The following is a 25,368-nucleotide window of genomic DNA, read 5'->3' on the forward strand; positions in this document are numbered from 1 at the left end:
TTGTCGGAGGCGGAGTTGAGCTTGAGGAAGGCGCGTCGAGTAAGGAAGTCACGTGAGGAGCGCGTTTGCGAACGTTGCGAAATAGGACAAATTGGGCGGGCGCTAGCGGAATAAATCCTGTCTGCTCTAGGCAGCATTCACTCGAGCCCAGTGAATCCAAGTCCAGCCTACGGGTTTTGTTGTCTACCGAAACAATCCCTGCTGGTTTTATTGAATGAAAAATGATATTGTGAACCAACTCCCTTGACCCGTGTTTTAGGCAAAGGAATGTGTATAGACGCAGCGTGAAGCTTTTTTCACTGCTAGTAGCATGATAGAACAACGAGGACGCGCACCATGAGTTGGTGAATATTATTGCGCAATCTTGTATGGTAAGAATATCAGTGTTCTGCCGGTAATTCGTTTTGGATGCTCGGTAGAGCGGCATGGACCAGCTTCACAGAGGTCCCATGGCTCGCTATTGCCGTCTATTTTCTGCTTGATATGGGCGGAACAGACAATGGGAGATGTCTTTGTCAGCATCATAATATTTCCTTCTTAGTTGCAATTTTTGTGCGCGAATGGTAAATCGAGAAAGGTGCGAAGCAATGGAGACAGCCAGATTTATGCATCCCTGCGTCGACCATCTATATGTAGTGAGTTCGAAGCCAATTCAGGTTATTCTAAGGGAGCGCGACTCAAATATAAGAGTCATGTAGAGCCATATGACAGTTTCACAAGGCCAAAGGCATCAAGTTTAAAATAATACCTACACAAGTTTAGAAAAGGTTCAAAATGCCTCAAACACGACGGGGGTAAAATGCAAACGACAGCGCCAACCGGAAACCCACGCCACCGAGTGCGAGCGCCACGAAAAACAGGAAGACGAAGGGGGAGGCAGAAATTGAGATCATGTCTCTCGCAAAGAGGATGCAAGAAAAAATCACAGCTGGCAAAAAAAAGGACATAGGAATACATTAGTCCCCTCCCATCGACATGAAAAAAATCACCGAAGCCCGGAAACTGTCCCAGTGTAAATGTTGCGTGAAAACCGAAGAGAACGAAGAGAAAACAGGTGATGGACCCAGCACCATGATGATAGATGACGACGAGGGTGGTGCGAGTCCATCAGATGCTGACCCATAAACTTTTGCGCCTTTGTGACCGATAATCGCCAGAAACCTGTCCCATGCATATCATAAGTTGAACAAAGAGATATCCCGCAAGAAAAGAAATGCGTTTTCGTATGTTACATGGCCGCCTGGGCTCCGTCGGAGACGTTATCCGACAAGTTGATCAAGAGCTGGGCCAGGCAGCGCTTGGTAGCTGCGTCGTCGCGGAGAACAGAAGAGAAGGTAGCATCTCGGAGGGGTTCGGGCAGACATTGTCGCAATGCCTCACGGGCTCGGCTGTTGTCGCTCAATCTAGAAGAAGGGTCAAATCGTTAGCGAATTAATCGACGGAAGGATCAATGCTTCTTGCGGAAGGGCAGAACTTACCGAAGGAAGCAGCGCACGACGTGCTTGAGAAGTCGGACCGTTTGTTGCTCTACCAACTGAGTCACCATGTTGCTTAGAACTGTGCCGACAGCATAGAACCGCTCATATGTGGCACAGATGTACGCCAGACCGATATCGTCCAGGAGGATCTTCTGGACAATGAAGATCGCGACGGTCTTGCTAAGTTCCGAGCCGGTCTCCATGATGCGAAGGCAGAGGGGAATAATCTCGGTAGTAAGGAGGAAATTAATGACGTCCGACGAGTCATTCTTCACGAGCGCGCCGATAACGCCCAGCGAAGTCAGACGGAGGTATTCGAACGGGCGGGATTTTGAGGTCGTGTTGAGAAAGGGATATAGAAACAGAGGGATGTGAGCTAGAGGTAGACAGAAGAAATTAGCATTCGAGTTCAATGGCTCAAGGTCACAGGGTGGATCGTACCGTTCAGAAAAAGAGTCCTTGTCTCGTTGTGAGATGCGACACACTGCAAGAGCGCCAGCGCATTGCAGACTCGATTTGATGCGGCGGCAGTCAACTGAGAAGGGTTCAACAGGGGGTAGACAGAAATAATTTCCTGGAGCAAAGCCGTCATGACACCTGCAGGTTTCAGTTAGTCTCGGTCGGCTCAAATGGGTCGCACATCCCCAATAATGCGACTGGGTACTTACCGAAGGAATGCCAGATTACCAATGCCAGCTCAGGAACCTGTTCGCGCTTCTTGCTCAACTCCATGAGAGCGGCCTCTCGACGGGCGGGGTCGAGAAGCTCTGCGACCCAGATGAAGACCTTGCGGTTCTCCTCGCTAATCCCACCGTCCATGACGGAGACCGCGTTCGCCAGACCCTCTCCCCCAATGCCACCAGCGCCGCCTGCGGCTTGCGCGGGATTCGCAGTACCGTTGCCGCTCATGGCAAGACGGCCATAGTGTTGCTGTTGCTGCTGCTGCTGCTGCTGCTGCTGCTGCGCGGCGGCGGCGGCGGCGGCCTGGACTTGGGCGTGCTGCTGAGCGACCAGGGAGGCATGCTGCTGCTGGTGCTGGGGGTGTGCCTGGGCTTGGTGGTGCTGTTGCTGATGTTGCTGGTGCTGCAGCCACGAGGGATCAGCCTGCGGGTACTGCTGCTGGTGGGAAAAGACGTGTTGGCTCTGCGCTTGGAGCATGGCGAGCGATGATGACTCGGTTCGGGGTCTCGTAATGCTCCCTCGGTCGGGGGGTGATGTAGCGTACTGGGCGGCCCGATGAAGCGTTCGGGTATCGTGAATGAGATAAGGATTGTAAGATCGGGTCAGAAAACAGGAATCGGGGCGCGATTCATGGATGAATGGTGGGAAGAGTTGCCTGAAGGGAGAAGAGAGAAGTTCGGGTCCCGAAGGCGGGGAGAGAGTCCGGAAGTCCACTAAGCCTTTGTGTGCCCTGGCCGCCTTAGCCTGGTGCGCCTTGGGCCTTTGGGTGCCCTCAACCTGCCTCCTCGACGCAACCTTTAGCTGCTACACCGGGTCTCTGGACTTGGAAAGGACATCCTTCGTCTGAGCTCGATCCCGGTTCCTCCTGGATGTCTTCACATCGTACTTGCAGTCGGCGCGGGGTTTATCCTTGCGGCCACGGCACATTGAACCTGCAAGCTCGGCCCCAATCACGGCTTGTTGCTTTCGTGCAACCTTTAGCTTCTCGGCTGACTGGCTCTCTATCAATTGAATGCTAATGACAGGGGCCACTGGCTCTAGATTTCGCATACAACGGAGGGTATGTGAAACCGCTATTCCGAATGGCAGGAGACGTCAAGTCTTCACGCCCTTCCCGGGTCCTCGTAGCACAATTGCAGTCAACTGCTGGAAACAGGAACCAACAGTATCTGTATCATTAATTGAAATTTTTGAATTTCTTATTCTCATACCCCATTTCCTCATATGTACATCAAATCATGTTTCGGTTCATCCTCTGCGAACCAGATAAAAACTCAATCGAATATCAACCCTCCGTATCGACATCGGGAAAAACAGCCATATCGTCATATTGCGAAAAATTGTACCGTGAAAAGAGTCGTAGTCATACATGAATCATTAAAAACGGAATAGCGCCCGGAAATGCAAGGATCGATCCTATCATTCAGATCGTGACTGCCAAAGAACGGGCAGTTTGAGCCCGTGGCGAGACGAGCGTCTGGTTTTATGCCAGGCTAGATGTGTTCGAGGAAGCCTCTTCTAGGATCGGCGTGAGCGTGCACGCGATCTGCGGCTTCTTCTCGTATCGCGAGTTCGTCTGTCGGAACTCTCGCTGCCTGGATTGTTCCGGAATATCAGTGCTGCTCATTTGTCGCATGAATCTGCGCAGGTGAGGTAGGGGAACTTACTGCCTGTGTATGTGTCGTAGGTGTAGTAGGAATAACTACTCGGATAGGTGTAGGAAGATCCGTCGTCGTCGTGCTCTCTGTCTTTGTGTCTCTTCAATCCCAAGCAAAGAGCAAGAGCGCCCAGTACAATTGCAACTGTGCCCCAGCCACTCCACTTGGACTTCTTCTTCTCGCTGATTTCGCTGTCCGAGGCCGCAGGTCTCGTGCCGAACCAAGTTCTACCACCCGCAGGTCGAGGACGAGGCCGGCTGCCCGAGTGGTGAGAGTAGCGCTCTTCAACATAAGTCGTCTCGTTTCTGCGGCGTTTCTTGATCCCCAAAGCGGCCAGAAGACCATCCAGTGCGCCCTTGAAACACAAGCAACCACAGAGGAGCAGCAGTAGGATGACACCTGCAATTGTACCAATCACAATACCTGCAATCGCTCCGCCACTCAAACCACCTCCACTTGAAGCGGCCTTCGCTCCAAACAGATCGGCCCCATTTGTTCCCACTGGCGCGATGAATCCCTCGGTGGTGGTGGGTGCTGAGGTCTGCGTCACTGTAGCTGCCCCGCTGCTCGTTCCTCGTACGCCAGGAGTCGCCTCTCCTGTGGCCTCCGCGCCCGTTATGGCAGCGGAAGAGCTTTCGGCGACACACTCGCCGTCCTGGCATTCTTGTGCTGCGTCGCAGCAGGTGCTGCCGCACTTGGACTCGCCCAGATCGACACGGCAAGTCCCTGAGGACGAGCCAGTCGCAGCATGAGCGCGACTACTCCAGACGGAAGTGATGGTGGATTTGTCGGTTTCGGTGACGACATAAGTGGTTGTAAAGTACTCCCAGCTATCGCTGCTGCCGCCGCTGCTACCGCTTGAGCCAGAGACGCATTTGGCCTGACCGTTGTCTGTCGTGGTGCAAGTCTCGCCGGACGCGCAGCACAGCTGGCTATAGAAGCCGCATGGGTTGGAGCATCCTCGCGCTTCAAGAGTGCTTCCTTCCTGTTCCTCCAGGGACAGCGGGGTTGCGAGTGCCGTGGGTGTGAGAACGAGGAAGATGATCAGCGACAGGATCAACGGAATGCCGGCAACGGATCGCATCGCGGAGGAGCGACGGAACGCTCGCCCTACTGGGAGTCCAGTGACGGCCGAGGGTGTGCTAGGAATGTGGTTCGGATGCGACACTGGGAATTCACGTTGTTGATCGGGAATGCTGGACGCTCCGCGTGTGGGGGTGGTGGCTGTATACTTTGAGCGATCTATACGAACAGATCGTTCCGAGCAAACAGCGTGCAAGTTGGGATTTGATCGGAAGGATGCGTTGAATTCGCAACCAGAGGGAGTGTTGTGCAGAATAGAAGAGAAAGGGAAGGAAAAGTAGGAGGGTGAGAAAATGGCGAGGACTCGAGTACTTCCCAGCCTCCCGCCGTATACCCAACCACCCGATTTCCTGCGACTCGGATCGCCGTGGTGACGCCGACAGGGGGCTGGGTTTCAGATTAAAGACAGTTCGTGGTTTTTTGGGTTTGTTGTTTTCACGCTTGGCCATGCGTTATGCCCTCTTGATCTGCCTGTCAGGCGATTAACATTGCATGCTGTCCATGCATTCAGGTACCATCCCACTTGTAGTATGTACCTCTTAACCACGCCCCCAGCACTAGAGAGTTCCTCGGGTATTTTGGCCTTGGAACGCCCCACAGCGATTGGGTTTGGGCTGCACAGACCAGGCGACGCATCTTCTCTGGTCTCGCCCGCTGCTGCATCTCGTGCACTTTGCACATTGGCAGGACACACCGACTGAGATCACTGAGGTTTCAAGAGTTGGCTTCGGTCGGGCTCCATCAGCCCCACACCCTCGACTCGTCAACAGGTTTAGCCCTCTTTGGGCTGCTATTCATCCAGCGGTCTGATTCTGAGTCACTACTAGGTACCACGCTGGCTCTGTCTTGATCAAAAGATCAGTCGGAAGCAACTGATGGCATTCCAAACATCCAACACCCTGCCGTGAATAACGATCAGACATCCGTGACTATGGTCCGCCCGAAGATCCATCAATGTTGGTGATAAGAACGAATTAGGTGCAGGAGCTCGATGGCTGCCGTCCAATGAACACTGCCAGTTACCACAGGGTCAAGGGCTAGCAGCCATCGTGGACCGACAGATTATGCCTTCTAAAATGCCAGACACGGCTTTGCAGCTTCGGTACTCCGTACAGCGAGATCCTGCGTTCACGCCCAAATAGTCACGTGAACTGTATGGCGCGCTAACTGTGTTGAGCAATGACAAGACACTTCGGTCTCGGACTGGAAAAGAATCCACGCCGTTCAGGTTGAGCCGCAAATCAGAGAGTGGATTGAGAATAAATAGGGCCCAAAAAAAGGCAATGACCGTTAATAATGATTCAGAGTCTGCAGGAGTGAATTTTTCTCGGTCTCGCTCTTCCATCCGACGTCTCTGCTTTGCAACGAAAGACAATCAAAATGTCTCCTACTTTCGCGGTTCTCGTCAATCAGGTTCACCGTCGATTTCACTCATTCATCACCATCAGGTTTCTCGTTGTGTGGTTAACCGCCTCTTTGGGCTTCGCAGTCCTCGACTTCGTTGACCCCAACTGGAAGACTACCAGCCCCATCTTGTCCACTGGCCTCTTCACGTATTTGATATGTCGTCTGATTGTGGCTTGCCAGAGCCGCTGAGATGACTCGATGGCATCCCGTGTGAGCAATGCACACAGCCACTCGCGCCGTGGGGCCTCGGTGACGTTCCGCTATTCCTGCGCCTGGATCTACGATATTCTCTGGAAGCTACTCGCTATGCTCTTCTTGACGGTTTGGAGTAGCTCGGTGATTTCATGTTGAAGAACCCGGTGGCCTTCAAAAAGTCACAAAAACACCTTCCGGAGGATGCCAAACTCGATATGAAATCTGCAGAGAAAATGAAGGAATCGATGGGCTTCGATCCCGTCGTATGGTTTGGATGCCATCTGTGACTTTTGTCTGTTACTGTGTCACGTTATGGTTCAAATTGGTACCCTGAGCTTGTATGTTCTGCGCCTTGGCTGGAAATCGATCAAGAAGGTCCTCGAGCCGCCTTCTTTGACACCCACCCAGGACAAGTCATACGTGACTTAGTGAATGTCTGACCATTGTTGTTGAAAAGTTGAAAGCATGTTTTGGATAGACATACATCAATCGATCCGAAAAATTTATGTATACGGACTTACTCAGAATTGAAAAAAACACCGGTACGATACATTCAGGGCATGGTTAAGGCATCGTGAGCGGGCTTAAGCGGAACCCATAGCCTTTCGTTCTCGCTCCCCTTACTCACTGTGCATGTGCTATCAGCACACAAGCCAGTGATCCCATTATTATTAACTCTCTGTAGTTTCCATGATGCAGTGAGCCTTGGCTGAATCCCATGATAGGACTAAATACCTTAAATGTTTGCCCTTGCCATATTGGGAGAGGCGCAGCGCGTATATCGTTGATATAAAAAGTATATTGCGTCGTGGTCAACAACATGTGAAGCCAACACGAGTGCATATCTCAGCGTCATACGGTAAATGCAACCTGGACCAATCAAAAATTCGAATCAGCGCCTGATAAACGGCGATCTGCACTGCGAATTATGACTGCATTGCCCGCGTGAGCCTCAGCCTCCGAGGCTCCACCGGGGCACACCGCGGCTTAGCGGAAACGAGGAAAATTAGACGAATGCCGCCCCGGGGTAAACCCGGCAAACGAGCGCCCAAGAAAAGCGTTCCCGGTCTATACACACTCGAGTCTTGGTGTAGGTGCAATACTGTTGTAGCTTTGAGCTTTGCCCGGGCAATATATCCCTTTTGGTTTGCTTACTGCGGCGGCACGTGGGGCGTTGAGCAAAGACTCGAGATGTATATAAACCATGGGACGGCTGACGCAGACGTATCAAGAATCCAGTATCAACACACAGCAATCGAATCTGATCGTCGGACTGACAACACTTCACGAGACTTAGTAGCGCAACTCATCGTTCATCAGAAGTGAGAATTAGGATCACTTCATTTCTCACCTTGTCATTGACATCCCATACAGACTCACCATGGGTTGCTTCGGTTTCGGGTCATCCAAGAAGAAAAAGGCTGCTGCGAAAGCAGAAGCGGACCGACAAAAATGCGAAGAAGAGGAAAATCGCTCGCGTGAATGCGCTCAACAGTACAACGTCTTAAACCCTCAAGTCAACACCGCGCCCCGTAGCGAAGTGCCCCCCTATAAAGCCATCACACCGCCCCGTACGACTACCTCATCATACCAGCGACCGCACCGCTCTCGATATAGCAGTGGAGGTAACGGCGGCGGTGGCTTTTATGGCGGCGACTATGGGTCTGGTCATGGTGGAGGTGATTCGGGCGGCGGCGGCTGTAGTAGTGGTGGTGGTGGTGGAGGAGATGGAGGCGGGGGTGGTGGTGGAGATGGAGGAGGGGGCGGTGGTGGAGGAGGTGGCGGCGATTGATTCTTGGGAAGTGAGATATGTCGTGCAGGTGGGGACTGAGAAAGATGCTTTGATGTTGATCTTGCTTACCGTCCAATGGATTCCAGGTCTTTACACAGCTTTACGCGATGACATATGCGCACCTGTTTCTTCAATTTATTTTATTACGAAAGAGATCACCGCGGAGCAATAGTAAAGAGAATATCACACAATTTCCGTAATTGCCGGAATGACCGTTGCGCCAATACGTATTCCTAAGCATCCAGATGAAGCCCAAAGTTGTCCTCGGATGCTGCGCAGGCAGCCCAACAACCAATAGTCCAGTCTGTGCTGGAGGCCCCACAAAACAGCTTCATTCAAAGGTAATAGATAGCAGGATAAATTATCATGATTGAGTTCATTCAAAATGGTTCGGGCTATGTATCCATACAGCATAAATCGGGTCATCAACAGCGGAACAATATACATCAAAAAGAGAGGAGCCCAACAGGAACTTGACGTCGCCTGGTTCATGTCCAAAATCATATCACATTAAACGAACATCCCCGCAACTCCAACGATCAGCCCAAACGCCAAGTCGTGGAGACTGGATGTCCGTGCTGGAATGGCGGCGTTCCCGCTAGCATCCTGCGTACTTGTCCCCGTTGCCGCCGTGGCACAGTTGTGCAGCTGAAGGCCATGGCAGGCCTTTGCACTTAGACTGGAGCAGATCGAGGTCGCTTGCGCAGATCCTGTGATGGCTTCAACTGTTACTCCTGCACCGCCGGCACCGCCAACCGTCACTCCGTATCGACCCATCAAGTTACCAGTACACTGGGTATATTCCGACTGACAGAGCAAGTAGTATGAAGAGCAGCTCTCGTGATTGGCAAATGTTGTAGGGACGTAGATGAATGGATATGCCCCATCAACCGTTGATCCAGTGACGGACGCAGCTGTGCCCTCGGCTGTTGTGGTCGCAGATGTGCCCTGAGGGAACATGAAGCTGCTCCCTGTCTCGGACGAACCGGTCGATGGCCCCGTCAGACTGCCTGTGCAGCTTGCGCCCGTTCGACAGCAAGCGATGTTATCTGCCGCATCGGTCGTACACCGAGTCCCGCTCTTGCAGCAGGCGTCGGAGTTGCCCAGGTCAGAGCACGCATTGTAGCCGCTGGGACAATTGTCGTCGTCTCGTCGCAGGAGCCGGAGAACCTCCAAGGCCCTCCGGCTGGGCTTTCCTTGTTCTGGCAAGGAGAAGGGCTCTGCCTCGATTGATAATACGGTCGTGGGCAGGAATGTGGCCCAAATCCCGACCCACCAAGACGCCCGCATTCTCGAAGTCAGGAGGGGAGAAGTCGGGGTGGATTATGCGGAGATATATGTGATACGACCGAGCGATTTCCTAGTTATAGCTCAATTTATCGTTCTTCAATTCAATCGCCGCCAAATGGCATGGCTCGAGGGCAGTGGTGAGGGCTTATCGAGAGTTGGGACGGGATGTCAACAAACTACTCGAAAGAGTAAGATTGGCGTCAGCAGAGGCGCGCGGTGAGGGGAAAAGGCACTGGACAATTCGTTGGGGTTGGAGGGCATACCGACAAGTTTCGAAGCAGTATTTTCGAGAATGAAAAATCGGGCAGAGGCGATCGGCCTGAGATGGACGGGGATGATGTAGTTGCGACGGCGATTCTCGATTCCCCACCGGCAGATCCCTCTAGTGCCACAGCAACCAGTCGCACGATGCCCAACCAGCATAGCCTCCAGCCTCCAGTCCCCACGACAAAGCGATTTGCCTACTCAAAACGTGTTCCGGATGGCCCGAGTCGGTGTGACTGAAATTAATCCGACATGAAAGATTCCCATAGAGCTCGGCGATATTCGATGAAATGATCGAGTCGACCTCTGGCCCATTGGACATGCCGGCTGCACCTGCGGGTGTTTAAAACGAGGGGTCTGACAGTCTGAACAATGCTCCCAATGTTCCCCTCCCTATTCACCGACAGGCCCGGACGCTGTTTCATCTCTCCAACCCAACAGCCACATACTAATTCACCACCATGGCCTCGGCCCCGATCTCTGAATCAGCAATTCCTGTCGTCGACTTTGCCAAGTGGGCCGCCGGCGGACCCAGTCGTCTGCAAATCGCACAGGATATCGTCGCCGCTTGCAAAAGAGTGGGGTTTGTCTACATCGTCAATCATTCACTACCAGAGCATCAAATCGACGAGGCCTTTAAATGGTCCCTGCGCTTCTTTGACTTGCCGCAAGAAGAAAAACTCAAGGCGCCTCATCCCGAAGGATGGGCTGTTCATCGAGGCTATTCCTGGCCAGGGCTTGAGAAAGTGTCGCAGGCGATCAGTGCTGACAATGACCAGGAGCGGGCGCAGCAATTGAGAGAAGTTCCCGATATAAAGGTGAGCAGCAGGGCGATGGAGGAACACTCAGTGGATTGCGATGGCGCCATCAGGGCCCGGTTGCGCGAATCTAGGATTCCCTGCTGACTGCCAGTAGGAGAGCTACGACATCGGTAGCGATGAGAATTCTACCCAGCCAAACCAGTGGATTCCGGATGAAGCACTCCCTGGTTTCCGTCAATTTATGACACAGTTCTACTGGGACTGCTTTCGCGTAGGAGGCGAGATCCTTCAAGCACTCGCGGTGGGCATGGGACTCGAAAACGAGGATCATCTGCTAAAGAAGCACTCGGGGCATAACGGCCAACTGCGTCTTCTCAATTACCCTCCAGTTCCCGCCGAGGCACTGGAAACAGAACGAGCCGCACGTTGTCCCGCCCATACAGACTGGAGCTCTATAACTCTACTTTTCCAGGACGACTGTGGCGGGCTGGAAGTCGAGGATGTGACGAGCCCTGGAAAATTCGTGCCAGCAACGCCCATCAAGAATGCAATAGTAATGAATGTTGGAGATCTACTGCAGAGATGGAGCAATGGTTCGTGGACTGTTGACTGTTCGCCTCAACCAACTGCCACTAACAAACATAGATCACCTACGATCAACTAGCCATCGCGTTACGCTACCGCCATTGTCGGATCGATTTGAGGGTAAACAGCGCATGACTCGTAGACGGTTTTCGATCCCGTATTTCCTATCGCCAGATCCTGACTCGGTGATCGCCTGCATTTCTTCTTGTATGGGCAGCAACGAGCCGCCCAAGTATGAACCTATCACGCAGGCTGGGTATAATCAGATGCGAGCCTCTATGCAATATTGAGAGTAATTCTTTTGTTCATTCAATCAATTTATCATAAGGCCTTCTAAAATAGATATTCATAAACACTGTTATACTAAAATTAACCAGTTAACTATCAACCACTTCCCAAAAACCTCCCTCCCTTTCTCTCCTTCTCCAGTTCTCTTTGCCTTTTGGCTTAGATCAAGTGTAATATCTATTCTTTTCAGCTTAATCTCTGAATGCCTTATCCGGAAAACACTTTGATTATTCCAATTTTTGTTCCTCGCGGCCTGGCCTCTGTGCTTTGCGTATGCCTTGTCGCACAGTGTCATCGGACTTACACTACCTCCGATCGACGCGACCCTCCTTTTTCATCATTTGATCGGCTTACCCGGTTGCTTGGAGAAGAAATGGTGCTCATTTTGTTCATTATCGAATGCCTGATACCCTATTCAGGCTCAAGACTCGTACATCCATAGCGGTGTTCTGGTTTCCCTTCGATCTTGTAAACCGCACTTTCTAGGTTGCCAACGTCTCAACCAACCAAACCCTTACGGCCTCTCTGAATCCAATCCATCATATCTTTTCTCATATCTATTCTTTCCTCTGGTCGCTCTGCTTCCCCCTCGCCATCCTCTAACCCACCCAGGCTATTTCCATACTTCATTTCTGTCGATCCCCACCTGACTAAGACCACTTGGCGTCCGGGCGCGATGGATCCGCGCTGGTCGCGCGTGTCCCTCATTTCACCTGCGACCCTGATCGCGTGGCTACGATGTACGGCGAACTTGGGAACAAACTGGTACGTGATGATTTCTTTACTATCTTTTACCCGAGCTGGGTCATTCAATATGAGAACCAGCCATTGATTCTGTTTACAGGTCCAACATGCGAAGCGCACCCAAGCGCTCGCCCATCTCCCGCCCTACCAAACCGAGATCGTCCGCGCCGTGACTCGCGAAGTCCGCGACCTGGACCGGGATGTAGCCCGGCTTCTCGACCCCTTTGAGGGCGCATTCAATCCCTCCGCTGAACCCGCTGTCGCTTGTGCGCTCCTGGTGGACCACCTGTGTATGCGTCGGAACAAGCGATGCCTCCTCGCATACCACCGAGTGCGGACCGAGAAGCTTGAAGAGCTCTGTTGGAACGGAGTAGATATTTTGGAGCAGCAGCAGCCCAGCGAGGCAGCAGAAGACCGAGGTCCCATTCAGGGCACCGGCGGACACAGCTCGCTGAGCCCCGAGGAGGAAGAATACTTTAGGCAATATGGCGACATGCTGGCGGCGTACAAGGGTCAGTGGACGGACATCGATCTGACGGGGACCTTGGAGCCGCCGAAGGACCTCTTCATTGATGTGCGCGTGTTGAAGGATGCGGGGGAGATCCAGACGGAATACGGGTAAGTTACTTTTTCTAGACTCTACGTGAGATTGGATTGGGCCGGAGGCTAACCCAGCGCTGTCTTTCGCGACAGAGTGATCAACTTGACCAAGAACAGCCAGCTCTATGTCCGACAAGGGGATGTCGAGCGACTGATTGCACAAGGCTTCCTGGAGCGATTGACCTAGGCAGATGGGAGTGCGGCATGGCATGACCGCTGTGGCACGACGTGAGGAGTTTCTGTACTTTGAGATACCCCCGCCATCCGTAGGATAAAGGATGGCGACCAAATCGTGATTGTGATGCATTATGTCTTGACCATCTGTTCGACGGCAGTTCTTCCATCACTTCTTGTGAGCCTGGTCGTCGATCCTCTGCGTGGTGTTGCTTGGCCCACGCCACTCATGCGGAGAACCGAACTCGGCGTATTGTCGACTCCCAAGTAACACGAAGTACCTTCGAGGAGGGTGGACCGTAGAGATAGGCATTTGTGCAGTCAAGTGTTTGTGTAAAGGAATTGAGTTTGATGCATCGAGGGCAGCCGTGGCTTCGTCGACTGCTGCACGAGGCTCAGGAATAAATCCGGAATGGCGACTAGCCGACTGCATGGCGTCGATCGGGGGAAGGAGTAGTGAAGGCTGAGTGGTGAGCTGGTGGAGGGTGCAGCGACAGCTAGGACCACGTGGGGTTAGTTGGCCATAGTGAGACAGCCTCGACTAGCTTGTCTGTGCCGGTGGAGGCTCCTAGGTGCGTGCAGTGCCTTAGGGCGTGTCAGGAGCCGTGCGGCGTTGGAGAGATAAGAGGTACTTCGGCCAGGCAAATCGAGAGGGCCCGCACATATCTCGGCGGTACCTGCTGGCCCCGAATGGATCGCAGCCCGCAAGCGGTTTAGCCCCGCGAGGGCGCTTATCAATGACAGTGTCAGGTTTTTGCACCGATTCTCAATTCTGATCAAATCAGATATCGTGAAGCATTGTGCTGTCGATAGCACTCGATTGCCTCTCTCGTATTTTATTCTCGCCCTGTCCCCCAAGTACCATTTACCTTGCCATGGCCCGTTGAACCCCGTTGCGTCATCCCAACGCCGCTGCATGCGCTAGTGGCCGATAATCTTCCGACCTTTTTGGACTATCGCCGTTGCGCGACTCGCGGCCATGGGTGTGCTACAACCAAGAGCTCGGCGCGACTCGCGCGCCTCTGCCCTGTCACATCGCAATTGGGGCTTCGATCGAGATGCAGACCTCCCCATCGCGGCCTCCTCCCCGGTGGAACACGCAAACCTGGGCAGCTCCCCCGGTGCCGGCATGGAGCCCTCGAGCTATAACGGCTCGAGTGTGCGGACGCCCAGTCGCTCGTTCTACCACCGTTCCTTCAATACAGCTACTGGTATGTTTCGCCCAAAATCGACAGCCGATGGAACTCTCACTCCGCAATTCTCACACTCGCCTTGTGATCTTTCTCGAGCGATTTACTGACCACTGAGATTCCTCCAGACTCAGCGCACTATGCGACAAACGGCCTACGAGAGCAGACCGCAGAGCTTGCAATTTACGGTCTGTCATTAAATAAGAAACCCTCGCGCGGTCGAACGAGCTTGCCTCCCAGCCTAGACATCTTCCGAGAGCAACACCGCCAACATCCCTCCGCCCCGGAGAGTGCACAGGATGCCATCGCAAGCTCCTATCCGACGGTAGGAGAGTCTTCGATCGGGTCGGGCTCTATTCCCGCGGACCCTACCTCCTCCTTTTCGGTCTTGACCGACATGATGCGCCACACATCCCCGGATCCGGTGGATGACTATTCCAAACCTACTGAAGAGACACCCTTCCCGCCGCTACCGACTATTTTGGATGAGCCGGAACCCCGGGATTCGGAGCGGACTTCTTTGCTGTCTAAGGCTCGATCCAGATCTCCACATGGCTATGGTGCGGTCGAGGATATTGAGAATCAGGGTAGGACGACTCACCGGCCAGCGAAATCCTTCACCAAAGGAACCGCTGGTTTGGCAAAGTGGTCTCGGATCCTGGCAAATCCGAAATCATGGGATAGGCGTGCCATATGGCGTGAGGGCGTGGTTCAGCCCGTCAGTCTGATCCCGGCTGTCCTGCTCGGCCTTCTTCTGAACATCCTCGATGCCCTATCTTACGGAATGATCCTCTTTCCACTAGGAGAACCACTATTTGCCGACCTTGGCGCGGACGGAATATCGATGTTCTACGTCAGCACCATTCTCTCTCAGGTCGTATTCTCCTGTGGAGGCTCGATCTTCAAAGGAGGAATCGGAAGTGAAATGATTGAGGTTGTGCCATTCTTCCATCAGATGGCGTTTGCTATCATGAACCGGGTCGGTAAAGACAACCCCCAATCGGTACTCGCAACCACGATTTTGGCTTTCTCGGTCAGCTCCGTGCTCACTGGTCTGGTCTTCTTCCTGATGGGTATTTGCGGGCTCGGTTCGCTAATTGGGTTCTTCCCTCGACACATCCTTATCGGCTGCATTGGTGGCGTTGGCTACTTTCTCCTTCAAACCGGAGTCGAGGTTTCCGCCCGGCTGCCTGGCTCTCTCGAGTACAACCTCAATACTCTGAAGATACTTTTCCATCTCGATACCTTTCCTCTCTGGATAATCCCCTTGTCCCTCGCGGTTGGTCTTCTTGCTTTGAAGCATTTCGTACGGTCAAATTTTTTGGTTGGTGGTTATTTCGTTGCGGTGGCAGTGTTATTCTACGTCATCGTTCTCGGTGCCAGCATTTCTATGGATTCTTTGCATCAGAAAGGATGGGTCTTTGACGCGCCTTCGTCCAATAATCCTTGGTACCATTTCTATACCCTTTATGGTGAGTCACTTTATGCTGAATCGCTCTCTATCAAATCAAGTCCATTAACCACATTTAGATTTCTCTGCGGTCGATTGGACTGCTTTTGCCGATACAATCCCGGCCATGTTTGCGCTGACCTTCTTTGGAGTTCTTCACGTCCCTATCAATGTCCCTGCACTTGGCATCTCTACCGGAGAAGATAACCTCAATGTGGATCGAGAGCTTATGGCACACGGTGTAACTAATGCCCTCTCCGGATTTGCGGGGAGCATTCAGGTATGTTACTTCTGCGGGGATTAAATCAGATGATCAGGCTGACGCAGACAGAACTATCTCGTTTACACAAATAGCTTGCTTTTTATTGCGAGTGGTGGAACTTCTCGCCTGGCTGGTCTGATGCTGGCTGCTGCCACTGCAGGGATCCTGGTCATCGGCCCCGTGATCATTGGCTTCATCCCAGTCATGGTTGTGGGCGCTCTGATTTTCCTATTAGGCATTGAGTTGCTGCAGGAGGCATTGGTAGACACTTGGGGCAAGCTTTCGAAGCTTGAGTACCTGACGGTAAGTTTGTGACACTCTATTCCTAAGGACTCGGCTTGGTACTAATCAATTGTAGGTGGTCATCATTGTTGCCACCATGGGAGCTGTTGATTTCGTGATGGGTATCTTGGTTGGCATTATCCTAGCATGCGTCAACTTTGTGGTTCAGACCTCTCGCAAGTCTGCCATCCGAGCAACATTCTCTGGAGAAATTGCGGGCTCAACGGTTCGGCGCCCTCCCATCCAACAGCAGTTCCTGCACGAAGCTGGACAGCAGACCTTCATCGTGAAGCTCGGTGGTTATCTCTTCTTCGGCACAATTGTCAGTGTCGAGAATACCATGCGGGGGTTGATTGAAGAGGAAGCGTTCAAGCAGCAACCCATTCGCTTCTTGATTTTGGATTTCTCGCGTGTCTATGGATTGGACTTCTCGGCCGCCGAGGCATTTACACGCATCAACCGCATTCTTCGCAAGCGCAATGTCCAAACAACCATCTCTGGTCTCAATGTCGAAGGTGACGTCGGCAAAAGCCTTCAGAACGTGGGCCTTTTCGAACCCGATTCTGGGGTACCAATTTTCGAAGATCTCAACTCAGCCCTTGAGTTCTGCGAGAACGACTATTTGAAGATCTTTTACAACCGCCAAGAAGCTCTCATCCAGACACCGACCGGACCTCTTACCCCTAATGACGATAATCATCTCCAAGTCCCGGTGCCCGTCCCACCAACATCTCACCCCAGCCTCACAGACAACATAGTCAGCTCGCCACGGGGCCATTTCCTCCAGCGGGCCGCAACAACCACAATCCGCGAACATGAGCAAGAAACAGCCCTCATGGCCGCCCCAGCCTGGTCTGCCATGCGTCAACCTCTCCCACTCCTCCTCCAAACCTTCCAAGGCCTCTCAACCGAGAACGAAGACTTCTGGTTCCCTGTCTGCGCCTACTTCTCACGCCAGTCCTTCCCCACCGGCACAATCCTCTACCACGAAGGCGATGTCCCACGTGCTTTCTATCTTCTCGAATCAGGCATGCTGCGCTGCGAGTACGATCTACCGCAAGGTCGGTACTTTGAGCTTGTCGTCGCGGGCCGGCCCTGCGGCGAACTGCCATTCTTCAGTGACACGCGTCGTACGGCAACAGTCAAGGCCGAGCATGACTGTGTCGCTTGGTGTCTGAGTGACGAGCGCTGGAAAGAAATGCAAGAGAAAGAGCCACGGATTGCGCGGGAATTGTTGACTGTCAGCTTGAAGTTGACTACGGAGAGGATGGACAGTATCACTTCGTAAGTGTCTGATTGCATTTATCTTACTATCGTGCATGTGAAACTAATTGGTTCCCTAGGTACGTGCTGACGATGGCTGCTTGAGGCCTCCGATTCGCATCTGATCTCATGTGCATTGCTTCTTCTGATTGAAATGATCTGAGCGAAACCCATTTATTGGAGAGAGAGTTGCTTCATACATTCAATGTACATCCTCATAGCTACATAAATGCTAAATGACCCTTACAGCAAAATGCCACCACCCACATTGGAATGTGGTGTGTTTGTCCGTCTCACAGTTGACTCGACGGGTGTCTATCTCTGACAGTCAACTACGCAGTCGTATGTGAGACCCTGCCAGTATATTAGTGTAGAGTCGTTACGATATTCAATGACCTATGACCTACAACAAATGAAAATAGGAAAGATCGTTAATAATCGTTAAGTATCAACGCACCCGCAAGATACAATTCCGTTGGGTCGCTAAGAAATATACTCGATGTATAGACGTGGATTTGGTCGTAGACACCGCACCAATCGTTTCCTCTCTGGGGTAACAATCAACGCCCACCAGTAGATAACCGAAACCCTCCAAAGGGATATTGGATAGGAAAGAGGAAGATAGAAGCTACAGCATGCCAAATATAGTCATCAATTATCACCCAGTAACAATCCTCCAATGTGAGTCTTGCCAAAGGGATGTTGGGGGAATCTTTTCTATACACTATTCTGCGCTGAGAGCGAGACAGGCGTCGACCGCGAGACCAACTCTGATGAGACGTTAGCGCAATGAACCGAGTGAGGATTTTGATTCGACGTAGCATACCGTCCTTCCTTCATCTTGACCACATCGTCGATGACGTCGCGGTCCAGATTAGGGAACATGTTGGACAAAGTCTCAACGACATTGTTATGTTCAGCGCGCTGGATGCGCCGGGCTTCGGCATCTTCAGCGCTAGCCTGTCGTGCCGCGGCGTCCTGGGCATCGAGTACGCGAGTCAGGTTCTTCTTTGCACCCTCTTGCGAGGGTCTTGCACGCTCATCGCCAGAGCGTCTCCCTTCGCTGCTGGAGCGTGGAGGTTGGTAGACATTGGGAGTCAGACGGGGCGGTGCCGGGGCCAATTGTGGAGTTGCGGCTGGTTGAGTTGTCCGCTCTTGAGATGGACCGGAGTCTGTCTCGTCAGAGAACATGCGGCCAATTGTTGTTAGGGGCTTTTGAATCGTTCGCAAAAGCCCGGCGACTGGCGCAGGGGTGTCGTCGTCGCTTGACTGAGAAGCATCTTTGCGACTTGGTCCGGGCTGCGACTGAGGATCATGGGAAGTGTTTGGTTGGTTCAAGGGCTTTTCTTGTAGAGATTCGATTTCACGGTTTTGTTCGGCGATTGCCATAACCGCAGCTTCGACATGCTGTTCAAACTCTTTATCACTAACTGTGAGACTCGTTCGGTCTAGGGTTTCAATGAATTGAACGGCTCCAGACTATGATAATGGTTAGCAAATATCGCGACAGGATCATTGGAAACGATTAAGCTCACCAGTGAGGAAAGGTAATAACCAGCCTCGCCGCCGAGTTTGTCTTGGTTGCGGAATCGCAAGATGTATTGGATATTAGAGACGAGGTGGTCGGGGTTCGCATGCAACACCACATAGATGAGAAGCGGGACGAAGGCATCGGCTGAAGTGTCGGCCTTTTTGGTGTTCTTCAAAAGACCAAAAATAACCTTGCAGCAGTTCAATATGCAGATCACCTTGTCTCGAGGTGCTCGATAGCCATTAATCTTCAGTAGCTCTGGATTCTTAGTTAGTAAAAACAGGAACAGAATTTTCGAAGATATTAATGACGTACCTTGCTGAGCCAGACTGAGAAAGCGGCGCCCACTGCCACTCACAGGGGGGATATCAAGGTGTTCCTCGCTAACCCAGCTGTAGATGCGAATCTTCTGCGCCAGGATATCATCACGCTCGATATCCTCCTGGTGTTGGCCTCGACGCCAGGGACCATGAGCCCTTTCAATCTCCCTCCTCCGACTGCGACTGGCACTTCTTGGGATGGTGGGTGGAGCTGGAATGGCCGGCGCGAATGTTTGGGAGTACAGGCGGTTCATCACCAGTTTCTCCATGCCTTCCTTGGCATTATCAAATTCGCTATCCGACACATCGCGCCACACCTCACACATGGCCATTTTATTGGTGATGAAAGCCAAGAAATCACTGATAATCTTGACTTGTTCGTGCACCATCCACTGTCTCTTTCCAAACTCCATAAGGAATGACCGTAGGAACTTGGCCACGGGATCGGCGGTGCGGTGACGCAGTTGTTCTAAAAATCGGTGGAAATCAAACCGTTGTTCTGGCTCGGGTTCAGGTGGAGGTGGGACCGTTGAGGATGATGATTGTCGCGACAATGGGGGTGGTTCGTCGTGACCGCTCGGTTTATGATGATATTGAGGTCCAGGCGAATGATGCTGTGTGCTCGGTGGAGAAGTGACTGACGGTCTAGTCGCGGCAGACTGCGCAGATTCCAGGCTTGACTTTCGGGGTGGGAAGTAATGTTGGTGTCCACGAAATTGCTCCGCCAGCTCTAATCGAGGTGACATGATCTCTTGTTGATCGGTGGTTCGCGCAGGGTCCTGAAACTGGCCCATAATATTTTGAATCTCCGGTTGGGAGTCATTGTCATCCTTTGGTTCATCCTTTTTTATCGCTTGCTTTGACTCTGGATCGCTCTCCCCAGGTACATCTGGCAGCTCTTTTTCCGGGCTTGGGGTGAAGTTCGGTTCGCTAGCTGTCGGGATCGCGAGAGGTGGAGGGGCGGCCGAGTTCACGTAGGCTTCGTCCTTCTCTGGTGGCGGAGGTGGCGGCGGAGTATTGGCTTGAGAAGTAGGCAGAGATTCTGCCTCATTCTTCGTCGAGACTGACAGCCCTTCCATCTGTCCCGCCAGCAGGTCCGGCTGAGACGGGGCTGGTGCGGGCGGCTGCGCAGTTGTGACCGATTCGTTTGTCAATTCATTCGAGTGATATGGAGCACCTAATTCCGTGGTGCACTCCATTTTGGCCCCGCTCGGTTGCACGTTCTCAATCAAGGGCTCATGTTGCGTTTCGGGGGCTCCGGTTGGGGAAGTGGAGGTTTGGGGCACCTCAGGGGCAGGCTGGTCGTCCCGCTGCCCGGGATGCGGGGAGGACGAGGGCGCGGTAGTCGACATAAGCTGTATCCGGCATGCAGACCTCGACGATAGGTTCAGAGCGATCTGGAGGGGGCGCGTGAGAGAGCTGAGTCTCGCATATTGATGGGCGGATCATTATTGGGCCGAGGCCCGCCAGCAACTGCTCCGTCATGGCATACAATGCGGGTGGATTTACACGGGGATGATGCGGGGTTTTCGATAATCCAGTTTTTTCGTGGATATTTGTAAAGCGTTTGCGATGATCTAGTTTGTTCCGCTGTGCTTCTATTCTTCAATTAAAGAGATTGCCTTTCAAAAGAAGACATGAACTCCCACAAGGCTGACTCTATAGAGATGACTAAGATACGCGGGCGGCATCAAAAAGAAAATCGCCGAGACCAACACACCTTCCTCCGCCAATGAGGGTCAGCACTTGTCTATCATGTGTGGGATATTTTTCTCACTATCGTCGAGCTCCACGTTACCGAATCAAGAAACGCGGGATTTGCTCGAAAAACGAGGACCCGACAGCTGCCAAACTCATACGGTGCACAAACGCGTCCCGGCGCAAGATGGAGTGTCGCAGCACTTGTCGCACCACCTCACATTCATCTCGACAGTCCTGTCCTTGAGAGGTGGCCATGTTTACAATCAGCCACTCGTGGACCCCACCACGCAATCGGTACTTTGCTGGAATGGAGAAGCCTGGAAGATTGCCGGCGAGCGAGTTACGGGCAACGATACACAGCTTGTCTTCCACCTGCTCTTGAGGGCTGTGGACTGCGATCGTGACGAGGCTCTCGACAGGATATCTGAAGCTGTGGCAAGTATATCTGGGCCATTTGCTTTCGTGTTCTACGACGCAACCAGTTCACGGATATTCTTTAGCAGAGACTGCCTCGGCCGAAGATCCCTCCTGCAGGGCCAAGATGAGGATGGCACTCTGAGGATATGCAGCTTATGCGATGGCTCATCATCGACTGTCTTTGAGGAGGTTGGTTTCAGTGGGGTGTATTTTATCGATCTCGCCAAGCAAGAAGATCCTCCAACTGCAATCGAAGAGAGATACAAGATTGAAACCTTACCATGGAGCTCCGGTCCTTCGCCTCCAGCAAGACATCTTGTGAGTTTGAAATTATCAATTTTGGAATCTCACTCTAACATTTTCACAGAAGAATCCCATTCCACCGATGAATATGTCGGTCCCGAAAACACAACCGCCGCCATTGGCACTTGATACCCCGGTGATCAAAGAGCTTCAGCTCCGACTCAACCAGTCGCTGGCATTGCGGATTGACGATATACCTGAGCCTCCAGGCTATATCGAAGGCAGAAGCGCCAAAATTGCAGTCCTGTTTTCTGGTGGACTCGACTGCACCCTCCTCGCCCGTCTTTCACACGACATCATTCCCATCACTGAACCCATAGATCTTCTCAATGTCGCGTTTGAGAATCCTCGCGTAGCAGCTGCGGCGAGGTCGAACCTCCATAACTCATCATCTCCACCCCCTGCAGATCCTACCGCTGTTTACGAGGCATGCCCCGACCGAATGACAGGTCGCTCGGCTTTTGCTGAGCTCCAAAAGGCTTGTCCAGGTCGCACATGGCGCTTCATCGCCATCAACATCCCGTACGACGAAACTCTCGCACACAGAGATCAAGTCAAACGTCTCATGAGACCTCACAATACTGAAATGGATCTCTCCATCGCATGCGCCCTGTACTTCGCATCGCGTGGTCAAGGAACCACTCACACCTCCACCTCAGACGTCAGCGCAGAGCCAAAACCAGAAAATTATACGACTACGGCGCGCGTTCTTCTTTCAGGTCTTGGCGCCGATGAACTCTTTGCCGGATACGGCCGTCACGGTGTTGCGTTCAACCGCTGCGGCTTCGAAGGACTTGTTGCAGAGATCCAACTCGATGTCGGCCGACTCGGGAAACGCAACCTCGGTCGCGACGATCGGGTCCTTTCACACTGGGGCCGAGAAACTCGATTCCCATATTTGGACGAGGACTTTGTCGCATGGACTTTGCGCTTGCCTGTCTGGGAAAAGTGCGGATTTGGTCTTGCAGAGCCAACCGCCTGTGACGGCGGGGACGATGAAGCCGAGATCACATCTGGCATCGATTTCGAGAAGATGGCACTCCGACTTGTAGCTCTCCGATTGGGGCTGCATCGGGTTGCGCGTGAGAAGAAACGAGCTATACAATTTGGCGCGAGAACCGCTAAGATGGAGAAGGGCCGAACGAAAGGCAGTGATGCGTTGACATGAATTTACTTTCTTAAACCTTTTTTTCCCTTAATATACCCCCTTTTTACCTCATTCTTCCCATTTCCTTTCCTTCCATTCACCTCCCAGCCCCTCCCCCACCTACCAGGTACCCGCACAAGGACCAAATCTCCAAACCAGCGATGATGACAAAACATGGAAACAGATACTTCTGAAACCTCATCCCCTAACCAGCCTCTCCTATCTGTGTCGGAGTTCAAGGTGGTCACCATCCGACACTGTCGAGCTGAATTGCTCGCATGCGTCTCCTTTCGTTCTTCTATCCAGAGCACCAGCAGTCCAAGGACGGCGCGGGGCTTGGATTGGAATGAATTGTAAGCGTGCGCGCGTTCTCTTTTCGGTGTGAACATAAGCACGGACGGGGTGAGGACCTGGGTTTAAAGGGCCTGGCGGTTCATGAAGGTGAAAAGGCAAGTCTGAGCTGGTACCCTCGCGGGGTTTTGCACTGTCTCTAAAGCCTCCTCTGGGGTCGTTCGTACCCCCGTACTACTACTATATGCTCGTTTACTAGATCCAAGACGGTCCTTGCTGGGTTTCATACCCCAAAGCTGGACTATATGCCAGAATCACTCCAGTCCGAATTGCAAAGATAGATCTCGCCTGAGTTTTGATATTGACAGGTCGCTCGGATGGCATAGATCGTCCCGAACATTGATCGAAAGTGGACATGAATACATGGAACATATCACTCGATTCCGCAAAGTGCTCGCAAAGTGCTCATTATTATTTATCGCAGGGTATTTCGCATCAAGGAAGCTCGCACGGCGCATCCTGCTTCACTTTTACACCCTGAGGAGGACCACCAGCCAGCTCCTGTCGTAATCGATCATCAGTCGGAAGTTCGTTTTGAATCGGCGAAGGGTCGTATAATTCACCCAGCAAGCCGGTATCCCCCGCCAATTCGTTCACTCCGTGTCCGGTATGATCATTTCCTAATTCCCCCGTCCGTTGTGAGCGGGTCTTGGGCGAGTGCAGTGAGGTTTCGTCGAATTTGTTGAATGCGCTTGAACGATGGCGCCGACGAAGGAAAACCATACCATCCCTGATATTGTAAGTAACCCGCACACGCCTCCGACCACGCCGCCGGCTATGGCTCCTTTATTCGGACCTGGCTTTGGTGCTTGAACGAGTTAGTCGCGATTGATGCGAGGGAAAGATGAAATGACATATTGGATGAAGACTGCAGCTCCGCCATAGTCAAGCTGCCATTCTTGCGAACAAGTCTCTCTTTCCCACAACCATAGGATTTATACGCCCAATTATCCGAATCGCTAACCCAAAATTACCCCTTGATCCTATTGGCAGCAAAGGTATCCCGCATGCAACCAAAGGGACCACGTCGAATTGGCGCAGTTATACGGGACCGGCCCGGTATAATTAATATGCTCGTCGCACTGCTCGTTGTCTCCATATTCTTTCGGCGATAATGAATTCGGACAGTAGACTACCCACGGATCCCAGGTTGTGTTTGTCGTCTCTTGGCTTAGGCATTCGTCCTGTCGGCGGATCGCGTAGCAGGCTTGGATTTCTCCTGGCATTAACAGAGATTGACTTATTGTGTGTTTAAATGAGATCAAGTGAGATTGTTCACAATGGTTGTTGAGACGGTGAAAGTGTTAAGCATCTGTGAGGGAACTGAGACCTCAGGAACTCCTCTTAGGGGGGGGGGGGGGGGGGGGGGGTGCCTAGCAGGACGTGAGCCTTGTCAAGGTGGCCCCAAATGATGATAACCACTGATATAAATATTTATATATACCACTAACCGCGATTATCAGTGATGAACATGTCTATCACACCGCAGAATCCAGTGCGGGCTGGTGTCACAGCCTCGATTTGTCGGCAGACGCAGCTCTCAGGCCATGAAGGAGAGGCTGAAGCGATTATTATGAAGCAGCAGATCTCAAAATCGGCCATCGACTGGCAACAGGGCCAAGGCCTTTACTGGGTAATCAATCTAATCCAAAGATTCAATGTCATACAAAATCACTATGGATGTAGCATAGTGAAAGCCACAATGAGATGACATCAAGTCGGCTGGTAGAAGAAACAGTGGAGATCGATATGCAAGACGGCAGGTCCCTAGGCCCGCGCGGCAGGAACACGTTTTGAATTCGGGGATCTGTCAAAGGGCATAGCGTAGGGGCCATTTATGTGACGTTGTTTCGTAAATAAAAATAGCGGATGGCCAGTTGACACAGTCTCAACGGTCATTTGTATATCGAGAAGATAGAGTTGGAAGACGGGACGGGAAGATACGAGAAATGATATCTTAGCAGTATGCAGCGAGTAGCGATTGGAATTAGGATGGAAGACGAAGCTCGCTTGTTCTAAAGTTATTTGTCTGTGCCCATGGCTACACTTAGGTTCTTTCTGAAAGCAAAATTTAGGTAGAGCCATATGTACTCAGTACATTGCATTGACTAGGCTGATCGCTGGCTGGGTCATGTCCCACCCACTACGGTC

General features: G+C 52.3%; 10 protein-coding genes across 10 annotated transcripts; 6 read left to right on the forward strand and 4 right to left on the reverse strand.

Moving 5' to 3' along the window:
- Positions 1-1,228: 1,228 nt before the first annotated feature.
- On the reverse strand, positions 1,229-2,636 carry N7532_008205 (Rcd1-like cell differentiation family protein; the record flags this gene model as incomplete). The annotated part of the gene is made up of 4 exons (XM_056620697.1): positions 1,229-1,397; positions 1,479-1,854; positions 1,920-2,075; positions 2,147-2,636. The coding sequence occupies 4 exons, from the start codon at positions 2,634-2,636 to the stop codon at positions 1,229-1,231; spliced, it is 1,191 nt and encodes a 396-aa protein (XP_056471503.1).
- Positions 2,637-3,782: 1,146 nt separating this feature from the next.
- N7532_008206 (uncharacterized protein) lies at positions 3,783-4,901 on the reverse strand (the record flags this gene model as incomplete). The annotated part of the gene is made up of 1 exon (XM_056620698.1): positions 3,783-4,901. The coding sequence occupies one exon, from the start codon at positions 4,899-4,901 to the stop codon at positions 3,783-3,785; it is 1,119 nt and encodes a 372-aa protein (XP_056471504.1).
- Positions 4,902-6,280: 1,379 nt separating this feature from the next.
- N7532_008207 (uncharacterized protein) lies at positions 6,281-6,496 on the forward strand (the record flags this gene model as incomplete). The annotated part of the gene is made up of 1 exon (XM_056620699.1): positions 6,281-6,496. One exon carries the CDS (start codon positions 6,281-6,283, stop codon positions 6,494-6,496), a length of 216 nt encoding a protein of 71 aa, XP_056471505.1.
- A 1,387-nt stretch (positions 6,497-7,883) lies between these two features.
- N7532_008208 (uncharacterized protein) lies at positions 7,884-8,294 on the forward strand (the record flags this gene model as incomplete). Its single annotated transcript, XM_056620700.1, has 1 exon — positions 7,884-8,294. The coding sequence occupies one exon, from the start codon at positions 7,884-7,886 to the stop codon at positions 8,292-8,294; it is 411 nt and encodes a 136-aa protein (XP_056471506.1).
- Positions 8,295-8,804: 510 nt separating this feature from the next.
- On the reverse strand, positions 8,805-9,584 carry N7532_008209 (uncharacterized protein; the record flags this gene model as incomplete). The annotated part of the gene is made up of 1 exon (XM_056620701.1): positions 8,805-9,584. The coding sequence occupies one exon, from the start codon at positions 9,582-9,584 to the stop codon at positions 8,805-8,807; it is 780 nt and encodes a 259-aa protein (XP_056471507.1).
- Positions 9,585-10,309: 725 nt separating this feature from the next.
- N7532_008210 (isopenicillin N synthase family dioxygenase) lies at positions 10,310-11,484 on the forward strand (the record flags this gene model as incomplete). Its single annotated transcript, XM_056620702.1, has 3 exons — positions 10,310-10,666; positions 10,764-11,202; positions 11,255-11,484. The coding sequence occupies 3 exons, from the start codon at positions 10,310-10,312 to the stop codon at positions 11,482-11,484; spliced, it is 1,026 nt and encodes a 341-aa protein (XP_056471508.1).
- Positions 11,485-12,220: 736 nt separating this feature from the next.
- N7532_008211 (DNA replication protein PSF1) lies at positions 12,221-13,013 on the forward strand (the record flags this gene model as incomplete). The annotated part of the gene is made up of 3 exons (XM_056620703.1): positions 12,221-12,247; positions 12,327-12,844; positions 12,920-13,013. The coding sequence occupies 3 exons, from the start codon at positions 12,221-12,223 to the stop codon at positions 13,011-13,013; spliced, it is 639 nt and encodes a 212-aa protein (XP_056471509.1).
- A 966-nt stretch (positions 13,014-13,979) lies between these two features.
- N7532_008212 (sulfate transporter family protein) lies at positions 13,980-17,552 on the forward strand (the record flags this gene model as incomplete). The annotated part of the gene is made up of 6 exons (XM_056620704.1): positions 13,980-14,211; positions 14,319-15,662; positions 15,721-15,920; positions 15,972-16,205; positions 16,261-17,468; positions 17,528-17,552. 6 exons carry the CDS (start codon positions 13,980-13,982, stop codon positions 17,550-17,552), a joined length of 3,243 nt encoding a protein of 1,080 aa, XP_056471510.1.
- A 619-nt stretch (positions 17,553-18,171) lies between these two features.
- On the reverse strand, positions 18,172-20,650 carry N7532_008213 (guanine nucleotide exchange factor VPS9; the record flags this gene model as incomplete). The annotated part of the gene is made up of 4 exons (XM_056620705.1): positions 18,172-18,217; positions 18,274-18,926; positions 18,983-19,236; positions 19,294-20,650. The coding sequence occupies 4 exons, from the start codon at positions 20,648-20,650 to the stop codon at positions 18,172-18,174; spliced, it is 2,310 nt and encodes a 769-aa protein (XP_056471511.1).
- Positions 20,651-21,053: 403 nt separating this feature from the next.
- Positions 21,054-22,887, forward strand: N7532_008214 (asparagine synthetase domain-containing protein; the record flags this gene model as incomplete). Its single annotated transcript, XM_056620706.1, has 2 exons — positions 21,054-21,734; positions 21,784-22,887. The coding sequence occupies 2 exons, from the start codon at positions 21,054-21,056 to the stop codon at positions 22,885-22,887; spliced, it is 1,785 nt and encodes a 594-aa protein (XP_056471512.1).
- Between the last annotated feature and the right edge of the window lie 2,481 nt (positions 22,888-25,368).

Source organism: Penicillium argentinense, assembly GCF_028826775.1.
Source record: "Penicillium argentinense strain IBT 30761 chromosome Unknown utg000009l_segment0_segment0, whole genome shotgun sequence".
In the NCBI taxonomy this organism is placed as follows: domain Eukaryota; kingdom Fungi; phylum Ascomycota; class Eurotiomycetes; order Eurotiales; family Aspergillaceae; genus Penicillium; species Penicillium argentinense.